This window comes from Xenopus laevis, chromosome 7L, assembly GCF_017654675.1.
Source record: "Xenopus laevis strain J_2021 chromosome 7L, Xenopus_laevis_v10.1, whole genome shotgun sequence".
In the NCBI taxonomy this organism is placed as follows: Eukaryota; Metazoa; Chordata; class Amphibia; order Anura; family Pipidae; genus Xenopus; species Xenopus laevis.
This window is the reverse complement of record NC_054383.1, coordinates 106,373,594-106,392,128: the sequence shown is the minus strand read 5'-3', so window position 1 is coordinate 106,392,128 and position 18,535 is coordinate 106,373,594. Positions and strand designations below refer to the sequence as shown.

General features: G+C 39.7%; 1 protein-coding gene across 1 annotated transcript in view; it reads right to left on the bottom strand.

Moving 5' to 3' along the window:
- The window catches only part of megf6.L (multiple EGF-like-domains 6 L homeolog), a 283,490-nt gene that overhangs the window by 122,091 nt on the left and 142,864 nt on the right, over positions 1-18,535 (bottom strand). Inside the window, exon 5 of the mRNA XM_018226155.2 lies at positions 212-334. Coding sequence (XP_018081644.1) covers positions 212-334 — 123 coding nt within the window. The remainder of the gene's footprint in view (positions 1-211; positions 335-18,535) is intronic.

Below are 18,535 nucleotides of genomic sequence, written 5' to 3'. Positions count from 1 at the left end.
TTATTGGGTCTGAAATAGGAGAAATAGTTTGGGAACCCAGCTATATAAGACCTGGCAACCAGATACTGTAACTAAAGTTTATGGAGTTCCCTACAGAGAGGTAAAATAGATTGACATAAGAGTATTATACTAATTCATCATTTCCCTTTATAAACTCAGACTATACCCATACTATACTATACTATACTATACCCAGCGGTGCAGCTCTTACCTTGACAGGTCTTCCCATCTTCTTTCAGGCTGTGGCCATCAGAACATTTACAGTAGAAGCTCCCAATCGTATTGCAGCACTGCACTTCACATCCGCCATTACTATTCTCGCATTCATTTACATCTGTTAACAAAAAGAGAAACAATAGGAAATGAAATGTTTAAAAGCTAAATATTTTGTTAATTTTTATATAGAGAAATTTTAAACTAATGGCAATAGTTATATTGGCACTGAAGCAGGTTCCTCTTACTGTCCTAGATATTCCGATATTTAGTATCCCCGTTCTTCCCACTGCATATAGAGGAGGGTATTTGGATCACATCTGTACCATTTATCTAGAGGCACATTTATAAGAGGTCGAATTCCGAATTCAGGTGAGTTTTTTTAAACTTTATTAAATTCGAACCTACTCTAAATTTGATTGGGGGGTTATTTAATAAAAAAATCGAATATCGTAAACTCCCACAAATTTTAATGACTCGAAATCGACTAAACTCGATTACAGTTTTTTCTCCAAAAACAACTTGAATGTCAGGAAGGCTTACTAACATGTCCGAATTGGTCCCTGGACATCTCCCATTGACTTGTACATGAACTCGGCAGGTTTTATTTGATTTGAATTTGAATTTTCAATTCGACCCTTAAAGTGGACCTGTCACCCAGACATAAAAATCTGTATAATAAAAGTCCTTTTCAAATTAAACATGAAATCCAATTTCTATTTTTTATTAAAGCATTCATAGCTGTTGTAAGCTCATTTAAAAATCAATCAAATATTGTCTGCCCCTCCTCTATGCCAGTGGCATAGAGGCGGGGCAGACAATTACTTTCACTTTCCATTCAGCACTTCCTAGATGTCACTGCTCTCCACACATTCCCCCGTTCTCTTTGCCATTTAATTGTGTAGCCAGGGCATGGGAATGGACATCGGGTCCCCCATTCTGGTGCACAAACAAGATTCTGAGATGATACAACTTTCCTTAATAACAGTGTCCAGAAAATGGCTGCTGCCTGCTTGTTATAATTATGATTCCCAGACTGAAGGAAACAAGATTCTAATAATTTATATAGTGTAATTAAAGTTCATTTTGCTTGACTAACGTGATAAAATAGGATTTGGAATGGTTTTTTTTGGGTGACGGGTCCTCTTTAATAAATCTGTCCCTTTGTAACAACTCACCCTGGTGGTCTAGTGGGGGGACGGCAGGGACTCCCGCCGCGCTGATCTTCCTCAATAGCGTGGGTTCTCTACGGATTGCGGCGCCTCTTCTTTAATTATCACGGCAGCGTGCAATGGCGCGAAATTTAAATGTACTTAAAGGTACATTTTTCATTTCCACACTGCCCGTTATAGGACTTGTTTCCTGGTGCTGTTAGCTGTTGCTATTCTTTTCTGAACCTGATTCTGATTACCTGTTTTGACCCCTGCCTGGCTTTTGACAAATCTACATTCTGTATCCTGACCCCTTGCCTGATTACCGAATCCGATCCTGCTTAACCCTCTGATTGACTTCCTGGTTTGACCCTTGCCTGCCTGACCACGTTTACTCTCTGCCTGCTTTGACCCGGCCTGATCTGACAACGATTCTGTCTAACGCCTTGTACCACGACCCTCTGCCCAGAAACTTTTGGTTACAGTTGTGCCCCTTTGTCTGTCCAGAACCCCTCGTCTTGCACCTCTCGTTATTAAGACCTGGTGGCATCTGAGTAGCTGAGGGCTCCTCCCGAAGCCAAAGGCGGATGCTACAGGCAGAAGCACAAGCCGAGACCAGGGTGCTTGGCATCGGTTCTGTGTTTAGGGTGCCAACCGTTACACCCTTGGGGGCCGATTCATGAAGCTCGAGTGAAGGATTCGAATGAAAAAAATTCGAATTTCGAAGTATTTTTTTGGTACTTCGACCATCGAATTGGTTAAATTAGTTCGAATTCGAACGAAATCGAACGAATCGAACGAAAAATCGTTCGACTATTCGACCATTCGATAGTCGAAGTACTTCCCCTTTAAAAAAAACTTCGACCCTCTACTTCGGCAGGTAAAACCTACCGAAGTCAATGTTAGCCTATGGGGAAGGTCCCCATAGGCTTGCCTGTGATTTTTTGATCGAAGGATTTTCCTTCGATCGTTGGATTAAAATCGTTCGAATCGTTCGATTCGAAGGATTTAATCGTTCGATCAAACGAAAAATCCTTCGATCGATCGATCGCAGGATTAGCGCTAAATCCTTCGACTTCGATATTCGAAGTCGAAGGATTTCAATTCGAGGGTCGAATTTCGAAGTATTTTTAACTTCGAAATTCGACCCTTAATGAATCTGCCCCTTGGGGGCCGATTCATGAAGCTCGAGTGAAGGATTCGAATGAAAAAAATTCGAATTTCGAAGTATTTTTTTGGTACTTCGACCATCGAATTGGTTAAATTCGTGCGAATTCGAACGAAATCGAACGAATCGAACGAAAAATCGTTCGACTATTCGACCATTCGATAGTCGAAGTACTTCCCCTTTAAAAAAAACTTCGACCCTCTACTTCGGCAGGTAAAACCTACCGAAGTCAATGTTAGCCTATGGGGAAGGTCCCCATAGGCTTGCCTGTGATTTTTTGATCGAAGGATTTTCCTTCGATCGTTGGATTAAAATCGTTCGAATCGTTCGATTCGAAGGATTTAATCGTTCGATCGAACGAAAAATCCTTCGATCGATCGATCGCAGGATTAGCGCTAAATCCTTCGACTTCGATATTCGAAGTCGAAGGATTTCAATTCGAGGGTCGAATTTCGAAGTATTTTTAACTTCGAAATTCGACCCTTAATGAATCTGCCCCTTAGTGTATAGTATAGTATTCTGCAGCAAATGACCTTCTGTTGCCATTTTGTGAAATGACACACAGTATAACCACTGTTGGTCCTCCAGACTAACAGTATTCTTGCTGCATTTAGTTCTGGGACAATCCACACATAGTACAAATGGTCAAGCAATTTAGTCAATATCAGTTTTCATATGCATCCAAACCAATTAGACTTTGGAAGTTGGTCCATATAGATTGTCCAGTATGCTGATGCCTATGCTGGTTTCAGCAGATACTTGAGAGGGCTGCAGCTACCTTGCTGTTTGAGACAGATCTATATACAAAGGTAATCAGTCTTTTCAGCAGATCAGTGCTACTGGGTTATTTTTTTAGACAAGCAAACTGGCATTTTTGGCTGCTTTTGGTAGGAGAATGTGGAGAATGACTATTTTCTTTCTTGGATATACCTAAAAGTTCAGCTTGAAGGTCAGTTAGGAGGACACTTGGGGCAAAACCTTATTTAATGCCCTAGATAAGCTGGAACTCGGGTCAGCAGCGTTCCTAGAGGGGGGCGGGCCCTGGTGCGTGATGCTCAGCCGGGCCCCGCCCCCTCCGTACGGCGCGCTGCCGGGGGGCCCTGAGGGGGTGCGGGCCCTGGCCCGCTCACACCCCCTGCTCCCGCGGTAGTTCCGCCACTGACTCGGGTTGAATGACTGAAAACCCAATGGTTCCTTTATCTTTAATCTTACTATGAGCTAAAGAGAGTCCTGACTAAAGTGTGACAACCATTGCCTTACTGGGTAATGTTTATTATAGAGCGACTCTACCGAGAAAATCCTCAAAGGTACTACAGTTTCGGGGTAGTGCCCTTTACCAATTGCTTCATTGCATATATAATTCATTAAATATATCACTTTTCTTCAAAACACAATGCTCCTAGTACAGACCTTGCAAATACATTTACAAATCAATGCAATCTATTGGGTTTTCATCTGGATACATCATAGAAGCATTTGAAAGGAATGTAAGCTCAATCATATCCCTGACCTGTCTCAGGACACTACAGAATTCCTTGGCCTTAAGTAATGAAAACTTTTCCTTTTAAAGTGAACTAAAGAGATGGACCGTTGCTGCCAAATATTCTTTTCAGTCCAGATGGCCCTTTCGGCTTTATCTTTTATCTTGAATACAAGACGAATATGAAAAAATTGATTTTTGATTGTTTTAAATATGGTTTCCCATCAGACAACTTGGGAAAAAAGCCTGATAACCGGCAGACATGAAAATGGTCAGCGAGGGAGAGATGATGCTCATGATCAGTCAGCTTTTAACGCTGTTTTTTGTGCAGAACATCTGGCCTGACAATGGAATGTGCTCATTGGTGTTGGGGCAACGGAAATTAGATACGTACGATACTAAACTTTCCTTCATGTATTAAGAGACATCGTTGCGTATCTGTAAACAGTTCTTTGTAGCACAACAATGGATGGTAACATGTTACAGGTGTTCATTATCCTTTGTTTCCCCTCTTTATTCTCCTAAAGAAACAAACACAATGCCAGATACGCATTCCTTGTTTTGGATCTTGTTTTACCAGATGGGTTTTGGGAAATTGAATTAATCAAATCAAGCTACTCACAGTGGATACTGAAAGGATGCTAGGCACCGTTTGTCTGAGCACTGATCAATGTTTTCAATTAGGAACCCTTTGGCAGCGTATTGAAATATTTTGACTGGAAAAAGCAAAGTGCTTATCACAAAGCGCTACTCTCTCAGCGTTGTGCAATAAGAGCAGATTGTTCAGTAAGCTTAACCTGCACGAGAGGCATCCCGCTGGGCATTAAAAAAAATCTGTTTCTCATGAAGCATGAACATGGAGAGATCAACCGATATCCCTGTATACATGTAATAAAATAGCCATGTGTTTAAATTTCAAGACTTTGATTTTTATTATTCTTTTGGTAGGACTGCTGGGAAGATTCATTCTTCATTAATACCACTTGTAAAAAAAGATAACAATGATTTCCAATCTAACCATTTATTTAACAATTCATTTTAATCATATGTTGAAAAAGGGTTTAAAAGAATAATTATCCAGTTCGGATGGATGACTTAATGGAGTTCGACGGCTCTCATTCTGCCGAAATGACTCAGTTATCAGCTTTGATAAATGTTTCAGCTCATTTAGAACTTTTCAGAACCGTTAGAAAAGTTTTGATCGATCATCCAATAAGCCAAACTGATAGGAATCTTTCTGAGTTCCCCAGTTTGATCAATGAAAAATCAGCCCTTCTTATTTTATTTTTTAAGGCACGGATAAAAACTTAAAACATAATAAAAAAATGTATAAACAAATATTGTGTCTCTCCCATTTTAAAGTGTAAGGATATTCGAAGGGCAAGTAATTCCATACAGGTCATGGAACTTCAGAGGGACTTCTGATATCACCATATTTTATCATTTTATGTGACACTAAGGGGCCGATTCATTAACTTCGAGTGAAGGATTCGAAGGTAAAAAGCTTCGAATTTCGAAGTTTTTTTGGGCTACTTCGACCATCGAATGGGCTACTTCGACCTTCGACTACGACTATCGAAGGATTCGAAGTAAAAATCGTTCGACTATTCGACCATTCGATAGTCGAAGTACTGTCTCTTTAAAAAAAACTTTGACCCCCTAGTTCGGCAGCTAAAAGCTACCGAAGTCAATGTTAGCCTATGGGGAAGGTCCCCATAGGCTTTCCTAAGTTTTTTTGATTGAAGGATATTCCTTCGATCGTTGGATTTAAATCCTTCGAATCGTTCGATTAGAAGGATTTAATCGTTCGATCGAAGGAATAATCCTTCGATCGTACGATCGTACTATCTGCGCTAAATCCTTCGACTTCGATATTCGAAGTCGGAGGATTTTAGTTCCTAGTCGAATATCGAGGGTTAATTAACCCTCGATATTCGACTCTTGATGAATCGGCCCCTAAGCAACTAATTATAAGTGATGACACCATTAAGAAACCTTTATCCTATTAATTAACCTTTAACCTAGGTCATAGTATATCTTATCTGGCATGCTTGGGACCTGGGGGTTTTCCAGATCAGGGATCTTTTTGTATCACCATACCTTAAAGGTTGCCATACATGGGCAGATCTGCGGAGAGGTCGCCAAATGAGAAGACGATATGTCCACCTTGAATGTCCATCTTGAGTGTCCACCTTGAGCGGGCGATATCGGGCTGATACAATCGCTCATTGAGCGATATTGATACAATACAATCAGATCACAATGCCGGGAATACAGGCAGTCAGATCCAACAGGATTTTTAAACCTGCCCGATCGATGTTGGCCCGATTTTCAACCAGATATTTGTCGGGGAAGCCCGTTGGAGGGCCGCATACAATGACCAATAAACTGCGGACAGTCTGATTTTATCAGCCCATGTATGGCCAACTTAAGTCTGCTAAAAATCATTTAAGCATGAAATAAACCCAATAGGATTTTTTTGTCACCAATATCAATTCATGCAGCTTAGTTACTCTAAAGTATAAGGTGCGATTTTATTATAGTCTATCGCCTTCCTGTAATTAAGAGATTTCTGGATAAAGAATTCGATACCTGTATTTTACAGGTTATTCGAGACTCTTGTGTATTATACTGAAATAACATTAGATTTTACACAAGACAAAATTTAGTCTGATCTTATTGGGATGTAATAAACCTTGAAGTGCCAACAAATTATTCAGTTGGGTCTGTTCAATGACCCTGTCTTTGCCCTGTTTGGTTAATTAAAACCCCAGTAGGTCCGGTATGCAAAGATTTTTGACTGTTAGTGTGGACAGAGGTTTGGCCAGAAGTGATCTGAATTTGTAATGTGGGTTGGTATTGGATGACTGCCACGATTTGTATTTTGTATGTAAACACAGAGCACAAATGTCTCTACAGACACACAACCAGTTCTATCTATTTAGGGGACTTCTATATTTAATATCTACAGTACTACAGATCCTATACCAATTTGCTTTAACTTAAATCAAGAAAGTCCCATTAAGATTTATTTTTATATTGTAGATAGTGACAATATAAGACAATGTGCAATCAGTCTACATTTTATTCTTTATAGTTTTTTCTTGTGCAGCTTTCCATTTTCACCGTGACATAGCTACCTCTCTAATAGAATTATTTACAGACACTTGCAGTGGTTACAGTAACAGTGGTAGTCATAGAGTTGAAGATGAACAGGAGAGAAACAAACTATAAAGCAAGCTTTCTATTTGCGAGGGAGCATGGCCCACTACGGGACTGGCAAGCATCATCTTTATTTGCATGACGGAGCATCTTTGTGTCCCCTTGAGTTTCCCTCTATGTTTACAGCATAGCATTGAGAAGGGTACTTAGGAATATCCATGATGCTGCTAAGGTGCTCAAACAAAAGGTGATCACTGCCAAATGTTTGCACATTCTAGACAAAATTAGTGATCGACCATCATATGTTTGGGACATATTTTAAATGATCAATATCTGTTCAACACATACAGATATGGACGGGCCAGTGAAAAGAAATAAACAAGCCAAGGACTAGCCCAAATATGATGTCTGCAGTTGTGTTACACTATAACCTATGTGTGCTAGTTAAAGGTCTAAAGGTCAGAAGCTCTTATCTGCCCATTTGGGCTTAATAAATGAATTGTTGAATTGGCCAATTATATGCTCATTTGACGGCGAATATCGAGGGTTAATTCGATAACCTTCGATATTCGACCATCGAAGTAAAATCCTTCGACTTTGAATATCGAAGTCAAAGGATTTACTGCATTTACTCGATCGAAAAATCTTAATTTTAATCCATCGATCGAATGATTTTCCTTCGATCAGAAATTGCTTAGAAAGCTAATGGGGAAGGGCTAACATTGGTCCTCGGTAGGTTTTAGGTGGCGAAGTAGGTAGTCAAAGTTTTTTTTAAAGAGACAGTACTTAGACTATCGAATGGTCGAATAGTCGAACGATTTTTAGTTCGAATCCTTCGATTCGAAGTCGTAGTCGAAGGTCAAAGTAGCCAATTCGATGGTCGAAGTAGCCAAAAAAAACTTTGAAATTCAAAGTATTTTTCATTCTAATCCTTCACTCAAGCTTAGTAAATGTGCCCCCAAATAAGTCAAAGTTTTAGTCTCATTCTTTGAAACCAATTTCACTAGTGAGTGGCAGTTGTAGTTATAATGATGCCCTAGGTCCACTTCCATTTAATTGGGTTCTAATTCACTATTGTGTTAAAGCATGTGGAGCATCCAAAATACTTTATTTGGATTAAGGTAACACTTGTTTTTTAAACCACCTGTAACCTCAATTGTGGTAATGATGCTTCCAAATATGGGTAGCCTGGTAAAAACGAAGATTAAGAACTTCTGGTTTGGAGGATCCTACTGGCAATATTTCATATTAACAATGAACAAAAAACATAAAAAAAGATTATAGACTTCAATTATTAAACCAATGTAACCTACAAAGTGCAAAAAAATGTTGGACTTTCCCATTGGGTTTCACAATAAGGAGAACAGCAGGGCCATTCTGAGAAGGCAGGTAGTGGGCATCATGTTGAAGTGTGCATCTATAACAGTGATCCACAACCTGTGACTGATTTGGTATCCACTTTTTTGCATGCTTGTGTTGCTCCCCACCTCTTTTTACAGTTAAATGTGGGTAAAACAGTTTGCGACCCCCTGATTTAAAAGCGCAGTCTAAAGTGCACCAGGGGCTGCACAGTGCAACAGAGTGCTGTATTTACTGTTTGTTGTGTTTTGCATATTATTTTGAATTAAGTGCAGCATGCAGTCATTATAATGCACACACGTTCTTTGCGCATAGGCACTAAGGGGGCTGCAAAAGTAAATAGTAGAGTATTGGGGTTTTTAGGTGAGAATTGTTAATTCCAAGTGTATGTTAAAGTATAATAGTGTCCCTTTAAGGAGCGATGGGACTAAAAACACCAATACACTAAAGACAGTGATGTAGTTGGAACATGCATCTACCGTACTAAGAAAGAAACATGGAAAACAGAAGCAGATCATCTTGAGGAAGAAGGATAATCCTGCCATGTTGCAGACAGGATTTGGTAGAATTAAGGTAATGTTTTCTCAGAAAAGCTGTGACTGCTTTCTTTGAAAAGATTGGCTTTCCCTGATTCACATGAATCACTCAGTTCCTGGGTAGGTCTGCCTTACTGATTAAATTCCTTTGCCTCTTGGAGATTTCTATTCAGCCTGACAGTTGTGTTTCATAGTGGTATGGCTCTAGATCAGGACTTCACATTATTGACAGACTTCCTAGCATGACAGGCCTGTAAATTACAGATCCTAAACCAAATATAACGTATATATCTACTTCCATTACAATTAGGGTTGCCACCTGGCCAGTATTTTACCAGCCTGGCCGGTAAATATGATGGCTGGTCCCATTGTTATTAATAGGTAAAAAAGATAAATATATAGGAAGGCTGGTATTTTTTTCCAGAAAAGGTGGCAACCCTAATTACAATGTGCATTAAGGCTATGTATATCTGTTATCTTTTAGTGGCAGGATTTTTGGTGTTACCCTTCTACATACTTCAGCCAAAAAAGCTTCTTCATCTACCTTATTGTGCATCCATGTGGCACCTAGTCTCCTCTGATTCCTTTACATCTTCTTTCTTTCACTATCCTAGTATGGCCTTTACTGCCTTTATAATGATCTAGACAGCTGTATTCAATAGGGTGTTAATGTTTGCCTATATATTGTGCCAATGAAGTTCTCGCCATGTGTAACTTCCACCAAATCTTCCCATTGTTGCCAAATGACAGACCCAATATTTTAATGAGATGTATTATGTTTAATAGAGGGCAGCTGATTTTGGTCATGTGCCATAAAGGCACTCTTTGGCCAGAAAATCTCAGAGGCAAAATCATATATTATTACATTGTGTAATAATTAACATGTGCAATGTTTACATCCGGAACGTCCAACCTACAACACTGAATTCTGCAAGTTGGTGTTCAAGTCTAGTTTAGGTTTAGTTGTAACGTTCTCGTTGTCCAAACCTTGTGCAGTGTGGGGTTCACTCGGTTGCATAGGTTAACCCTGTGGTCACTGGTGTTCACCGGCGCCCTTTTGGGGCCCCTTTCTGCTGCGGAAACCAGCAAGGATGTGCGTGGCTAGAGATAAGTCCATAAACGAGGTACCAGCAAGTATTTAGAAGACTCAAAAACAGGCGAAGTGTTCAAGGCAGGCGGCAGGAATTCGTAATCAAAAAGTCAGGCAGGAACAGTAAACTGAAGCCTAGCTTGGGCATTAACAAAATGGTGGACTGGGCTTTTAAGCAGGAATTGGCATCAAGATTCAAATTTGAAGCTCAATAGTGATGTCATGACGCTCGGCGCCATGACGCTGGAATCAGAAAGCACAGCGTCAAAGATACTAGCCAGGAGGCGCGCCGGAAGGTAAGAGAGTTCAATCTCCCGGCGCGTCTTACATTAGTGTAGAGAGATGAGCAAGGGGTGATTTCTTCTAGCAAGTATTTTTTCTCAAGATCCCAACCTCTCTGCATAACCCAGAGCCCTATCTTGTCTACATCTATTGCTAGTATAGCTTTCTGTCAGTTCTACATTCTAATTCCCTTAGATAGGACTGTTCCAAGTTAATTTAATTTGTTGTGGTAGCCTTTCAGCAAGGATTCTGTCATTTCTAATATTTTAGGAGTTCAATATCTTGCCGCACAGCTGGAGTGGAAACCTGCAGTTCCTTCCTCAGTAATTATGTGGCATAAGCCTGGGTTTGGCACAGTGCGTTAGATCAATACCTCTTTACTTTGATCAAGGGCCAGCTGTGGTAGGGCCAACATATTCTTACTTAGCAGAGTTTTACCTGCTAATATGTGAAATGAATGTTCTCCAGGACAGAAAATATTGTTGAACTGCCCTAGTATTTCCTTCATTAACATTTCAAGACACTATACATACAAGCAGACCTGTTATAATGCATGGGAAAATACAAAGACGGGTCTTTTATTTACTTTTCCAATGTAAACTATATTGATACAGCTAATTATGCACTGGGAGCTATATGCCTACATATTTGTGTGTATCTACCGGAAAAGAGGCTTCCATGCTCTTGATACTACAGGAATTGGACCTATTATCCAGATTGCTCGGGACCTGGGGTTTTCTGGATAACGGATGTTTTCATAATTTGGAGCTTCATACCTTAAGTCTACTAGAAAATCATGTAAACATTAAATAAACCCAATAGACTGGTTTTGCTTCCAATAACAATTAATTATATCTTAGTTGGGATCAAGTAGAAGCTACTGTTTTATTATTACAGAGAAAAAAAAAACGTGGATTATTTGGATAAAATGGAGTCTAAAGTGGATGGTCTTTCCGTAATTTTTTTTTTTTTTTTTAAATTTGAAATTTTTATTGATTTACACCAATACAGTATAGACTGCAGAACGTAATGCAACAAAAAGACATCGGCTGAAGTAATAACAAGGAAGATAGCTACACAGCAGATCAATAAATGTAGTTTCCACATTTGAACCAGTAGCTAAAGAAAAGCTAAAGTGACTGTATCGTCAATTATAAAAGAGGGGATGGGGAAGAGAAAGGAAAGACAAAGAAAAAAAGGGGGGGAAAAGAAATAAAGAAAAGGAAGGAAGGTAGCAGAAATAGCAGTGCGTTCAACCAAAGAAGTACATCGAAGTGAAGGTAACGTGTCCTACACCGTCCAAGTGCAGTGCCTCATATCGCCATATTTGTCCCAAGCTAAAACAGTTCCAGGTAACGGGTCCATGGGTGCCACTCCAGCTCCTCCTCATAACTTCTGTCCAAAAGTCTGGCTCGAATGGACTCCATTGCTCTGATCCAATTAACTTTTATTATAAGGGTCTGTACCCCCGGTATTACCGGCTTTTTCCAATTAGCTGCCAGTAGAGATCTTGCTGCTGTAAGAATATGCGTGGCCAGTTTGTGTGAACTTTTCGAGTGAATTTCTGGGATTTTTATGCCTAAAAGGAAAGTGTGCGGGGAGGCTTGTATAGTGACATGGAAGACCTCTGAGAGCAAAGTGGCAACCGTCCCCCAAAATTCCCGGGCAACTGTGCATGTCCACCAAGTGTGTAAAAAGGATCCCTGTTCTCCGCAGCCTCTGAAACAGGTTGCATGGTTCGGGTTGCCGCTTAGTTTACTGATGCGTAACGGGGTATAGTACCACCGAAATATAATCTTATATGCTCTCTCGGCCGAGACTGCACAAATGGATGTCTTTCTGGCCATGTCCCATATGCAAGACCATGTTTTGTCCGAAATCGGAGAACCGTCTTTCCGTAATTTGAAGCATACTGGATAATGGGTTTCCGGATAACGGATACCATACCTGTATAAAGAAAGTGTAATGATCGGTAGCTACATTTACATGGAACTGCAATGCTTTTCAAAGCTCATAATCGATCAGTTGAATATTGTACTAAAAAAGTACTAGTAGCTAGGATCTACTGTTTGCCTGCAGGAAAAATTTAAGTACCGTAGACAGCTTTTTCCCTTCTTCTTAGAATTAATTCTGTTTGCCGGATGGCCTAGAGCTGCAGCTTTCGCTTATTCAAATTTCCAAGTATGAGTGGCTAGCATGGATACTGTGCTTACACTAGGGAGTTGTGTCAGATGAGCTGGAAGGATATTATGCAAACATTGCTGCTAGTTGTCAGCAAATCTGTCCCGTTTTGCTTCACTGAAACTGTGGAAAAATTAGCAAATAAAATTCGAAAAATGCATTGAAGTCAATGAGCGTCCAAATTTTTTTACATGCAAACATTTCTTTTCACACGCAACTATTTTTCTCGCTCCAAATGCATTCAAATCAATGGCAACTTTTTTTGTAGTAGCACATTTTTGCTACGGTTTTGCAAAAAATTTGCAGATGGCAAATCCATGACTGTCGAAAAAAATTCACTCATCACAAATTGCTGCTTCTAAGGCTGATTTCAGCTATTGCTTCTACCAATTCCTTCCTGATGAACAATCTTGACATCAATGAGTTATTTATTAAGGATCAAGTTGTGTTTTCAATGAAAATTGGAGTTTTCAAGTTTATTTTATTGGTCAAAATTCACATTTTCGAGTTAAAAAAACTTGAATTTTTCAACCCCATCTAAAACCTGTCAAGGTTATGTAGGAGTCAATGGCATTTGGCCAGATGTTCATAGCCTTTATGATGCTTGAATTTTTTTCAGAGGTTTTTGCCCGAAAACTCAATCAATTCAGGCATAGTAACATAGTAACATAGTAAGTAAGGTTGAAAAAAGACACATGTCCATCGAGTTCAACCTTTTTTTTTTTTTGTTTATTAACTACCTATCTGCCAGTTGATCCAGAGGAAGGCAAAAAACCCATATGAAGCCTCTCCAATTTGCCTTAGAGGGGGAAAAATTCCTTCCTGACTCCAAAATGGCAATCGGACTAGTCCCTGGATCAACTTGGACTATGAGCTATTTCCCATAACCCTGTATTCCCTTACTTGCTAAAAAGCCATCCAATCCCTTCTTAAAGCTATCTAATGTATCAGCCTGTACAACTGATTCAGGGAGAGAATTCCACATCTTCACAGCTCTCACTGTAAAAAACCCCTTCCGAATATTTAGGCGGAACCTCTTTTCTTCTAATCGGAATGGGTGACCTCGCGTCAGCTGGAAAGACCTACTGGTAAATAAAGCATATTTTTCGCAATTCGAATTTCTTCCTGCCGAAAAATCTCGATCGATACTAGTTTTCAGGTTGTTAACCCCAAACTCGCTGATTTAAGTTTTTTCCATTCAAGTTTTTTTTAAAATTACAAACCATTTGAGTTGTGAGTTCATTCGAATTCATTTGAGGTCTAAAAATCTCTAAAATTCAACCTTTGATAAATAACCTGCCAAATCTGAGTCACTGTCAAACTTCAGTTGTAGGGGTACCTATATAGTATCAGTGATTCCCAACCAGTAGCTTGTGAGCAACATGCTGCCCTCCAACCAATTGGATGTTGCTCCCAGTGGCCTCAAAGCAGGTGCTTATATTTGAATTCCAGGCTTGGAGGCAAGTTTTGGTTGTATAAAAACCAGGTTCACTGCCAAACAGAGCCTCAAAGTAGGCTGACAATCCACATAGGGGCTACCAAATGGCCAATCACAGCCCTTATTTGGCACCCCAAGACCATTTTTCATGCTTATGTTGCTCTCTAACTCCTTTTACCTCTAAATGTTGCTCATGGGTTCAAAATGTTGGGAATCCCTGGTATATATATATACACAGAAATGTATTCTCTCTCTCACTTCTGGTTTCATGTACCCGCCCTACTAATTAACAGCACTGTGGAATATTTTGGCACTTTTAAAATACACGTTAATAATAAAAATACAGGTTTGAGATCTATTATCTGGAAACACTATACCGGATTACAATTTTCCATAAAAGACACATTAAAATCGCACTTTTGTTTTGTTACCCATCTCCCCTTGATGGGCTAAATTAGAGTTTAGAAAACATTCTTCTCTTGTTAGGTGTATCGCAGTTGAAATAATCCAGCCGAAATGTTTTGGCTCTGCTGTAACTCAGTCGTGTACGTTCAGGAAACAGACGCTGCAGATCTGTCAGAGAAATGGGAAATTCGACCTAAACATGACAGCTGCTTTATCCTACAGTTCTTCACCATTCCAAGAGCCTCTCAGCACACTTATATATTACCTCCTTGTACAGATGTTAGCAGGTGTCATCAGTTCCAAGTGGATGAGATCAGAACCAATGCTTTCCAAAAAAAAAAAAAATAGAAATATGCAGGATTTAAATGAATGCCATTACAAAACAGATCAAGTTGCTTGAATAATCCACACATACATGCATCTATATACAGGTATGGGACCTGTTATCCAGAATGCTCGGGACCTGAGGTTTTCCGCATAAGGGATTTAGATCTCTATACCTTAAAGGACCAGTAACATCAAAAAAAATGTTTTCCAATTCTTTAGTACACATCAAAAAAAAAAACACCAACGCAAATTAAACTTTAAAATCACAAAGCCTTACTAAAGGGAGAAGTGACTAATGATGGCGGCACTTCGCCACCGTTACCGCCCTCAGGGTCTTTGCCGATTTACTAACAGGCGCATGCGTCACTTCGCTAGCGGAGGAGATCGACGCTATTGGTGATTCACACTCTATTGCCAGGCGACTTTTCGGTCTGGCCAATGGACGTTACTCCGCGAATTTTACTGAACGTTACCGCTTTCGCCAGACTTGCCTTCACCAGCTCAGACCATTCAAAGTGCAATGGAGTGCATAGAACTTCCTCAATCTTCAGTTATTCACATCACATTTTGTGAGATAGGTTTATTTTGCCTAAGAAACAATTGGATCAAGTACAGGGTACTGTTTTAATATTACAGAACTGGAGCTTTCTGAATAATGGGTTTTCAGATAGCAGATCCCATACCAATATCAAGATTTTAATGGGACTCTAACCAATGTGCAGTTTTAAAAGAGGGCTTCCAAACACATCCAACGTCCTATTTGGTCTTGACTAGCCAATGATCCCCAACATGTGCTTTCATGGGGCATAAGCCAACCAGAGTTTCTGTATAAACAGATCAACAGCATTCCAATTTGATTGGAGAATCCACAGTCTCTCCGCACTCTCATTATTTATTTCAGAGCTTCCAACCTTGATACTCCCAAAAGCACTAGGTTGGCATCTCCATTCATATGAGTGAGTAGATCATGTTTAGGGATCTCCCTGTGGTACAAGGACACAGGCTGCATGTGCAACAAAAGGGAGTAGGAAAAGACAGGTCATATAAACTGAAGTGTGAGCTCATCTGTCCATAGCACACTGGGTAGTGGTTTCATTTGCTCTGACAATGCATCTGACTTTTGCATGATGTTGTGTTCATGAAGTAAAATGTAATAATCCAATTATATTACCAATTACACTGGGGCAAGGCCTCTGATCTCACCACTTCACCTTTAAAAGTTAAACACCATCCCCAGAGCACATAGGAATAGCTCACCAGTTCACATCCTCGCCTCATACACATACACTGCACAAAGTGTAATTACAGTCACATTAAATCATTTTCATACCTGATATACTCACAAGGCAATTTAGAATTGTTCTTAATCACCGCCTGTTAGCGGAATGGAAACTGATCCTAAGAGGCGCAATTAAGACACACATGCTTTTCAGCACTTCTGTCATCGGTCTCCCTGTTCAGTCAAACGCAATACTAATGCTTCATTTAACTTTTCCTGACTGCAGGCAAAACGAATTAATGGTACAAGTTAAATGAAGATATGAGGGCGCTGAGCTATGATCAGGGATAATTGGTAGGAAGAAAGCTGGAAGCACATGTACTAGAGTATGTATTCTCTGTTCTATACACAAGCTAAGCAAGCACAGTGCTCCCCCTGCTGGACAATGGACTAACAACAAGAACAGGCAGTTTATTACAGGCAGTTTATTGAGTTCTGCAAATGCTTTCAAAACCAATAATTGTTAACCTGTCCCATAGGTGTCACTGTTACTGTTTAGTAAGGTCACCTAATGAACACGTCTTTACCCAGTTTGGCCAAATTGGGACAACCAAATCATTTTGCTGCCAGACCAATAAGCAGATCATAATGGGGTTATAGGGAGATCCATTGGGGGAGAACTGCACCTAAATGTCATTGAAAATATCTGGAAGATTTTTGAGCAAGATTTCCGTGACTGATCCTCCATAGGCTGCAGCTTTTATTGGCTTGTACATGATTACCATAACTGTTATCTAATCTGATTGGAACTTTATGGCAGGAGCAAGGGAAGCCAAATAGGAAATCCTGTTTCATTGTCATTTCCCCTGAATTCCACCCTTGTACAATAGGTTTGCCCATACTTCCCGACAATAAAAAAAAATAGAAAGAGAGACAAAATGCCCACTTTGTGGCTCCATTCCTAAATACCAACCCATTGTATCAAATCATAATACTGATCAGCCAGTATAATTGCTGCAGAAAATGGACACATTAAACTCAGATGTGCCAATATTATCACTAAATATAATGGATAGCAAGCATATTAATCCAAGACATGAAAGTATAATTATTATAGAAAATAGATAAGGAACATATTAACCCCAAATGCCCCAATATTATCACTAAATAATAAATAGATAATGGGCATATTAGTCCTAGATGTGCTAGTATAAATAATACAGAAAATAGATGAATCCCAGAAATGCCAATATAATCACTAAATAAAATAGATAAAGGGCATATTAACCCTAGGCATGACAGGATAATAAGTACTGAAAAAGGATAACCGGTATATTAACCCCAGACGTACCAGTATAATTACTACAGTAAATAGATAATGAGTATGCTTTTAAAATAATCTTTACCGGCAGGTGGGATGCGGGGTTAAAAGGGTGGGGCCGTGGCAATGAAGGGGCGGGCCGTGATGCGCTATTGGCTGGCCAGGTCGTGACGTCAAAGGGGGTGGAGCCAAACGCGCAAATTTGGCAAGAAGCCCAGGAAAAAAGGTACGTTTGGAGCAGGCTGGGGGCAGGCCACAGGCTTTTTTTAGGTGTATTACAAATTTACCAGCAGCTACATTGCCGGTAAATTTGTAATACCGGCTTCGGCCTTGGCTGGTGTTTTACCGGCTAGGCCAGTAAGATACCGGCCAGGTGGCAACACTACACATGAGTGACTACAGCAAGTTCAGTGACTCCAAAGAGATACTGACATCAGAAAATAACCTTTTTATTATCAATCATAACATTGTCTATGAATGTTATTTATAATTGTGCCATAAAGTATTTGCCTGATGTTTTTACATTTACTTTTTTACTACCCTGTTCCTGTATGAGGGGGCTGCCATATTTGTGCAGCAGTAGTCTGTTAGCATTAGAAACTCTAACTGGTAGGTTAAGAAGGGACAGTCAGGTTGGCAAAACAGTCAGGTTTAGCAACTTCAAGTGACAATTACTCATACCTCCCAGCTGTCCCTTTTTCAGAGGGACAGTCCCTCTTTTGACAGTTTAACCCGCAGTCCCTCATTTGTACTGGAAAGTCCCTCTTTTCTCTGCACTGAACAGCCAGAAAAAGAAACAACGTTTCTCACTTAATTGGCTTTTAGCAGAGAGCCCAGAACAGCTAACAGGTGCAAATAAGATACTTTGTAACAATTTTGAGACACAAAAACACAGTTTAGATAAGGAGAAATATTTTCAAACTTTCATAACCTGCCAAATTTTGTAAAACAAACAGGGTAATTAGGGGGTGTGGCCACAGAAAGGGGTGTGGTCAAATTGCTGCGCTACATGCAGAAAAAAAATTTTTGTCCCTCTTTTTACTTCCAAAATGTTGGGAGGTATGATTACTTACAAAAGCAGAACCATCAGCGAAAAACAATCATGACCTATAGGTAATTTATAATGTAGATTAATATTTTGGAAATACATTTTTTAGTGTCAATTTAATAACTTTACTAACACTGCTGTTTTCCAGGGAACAG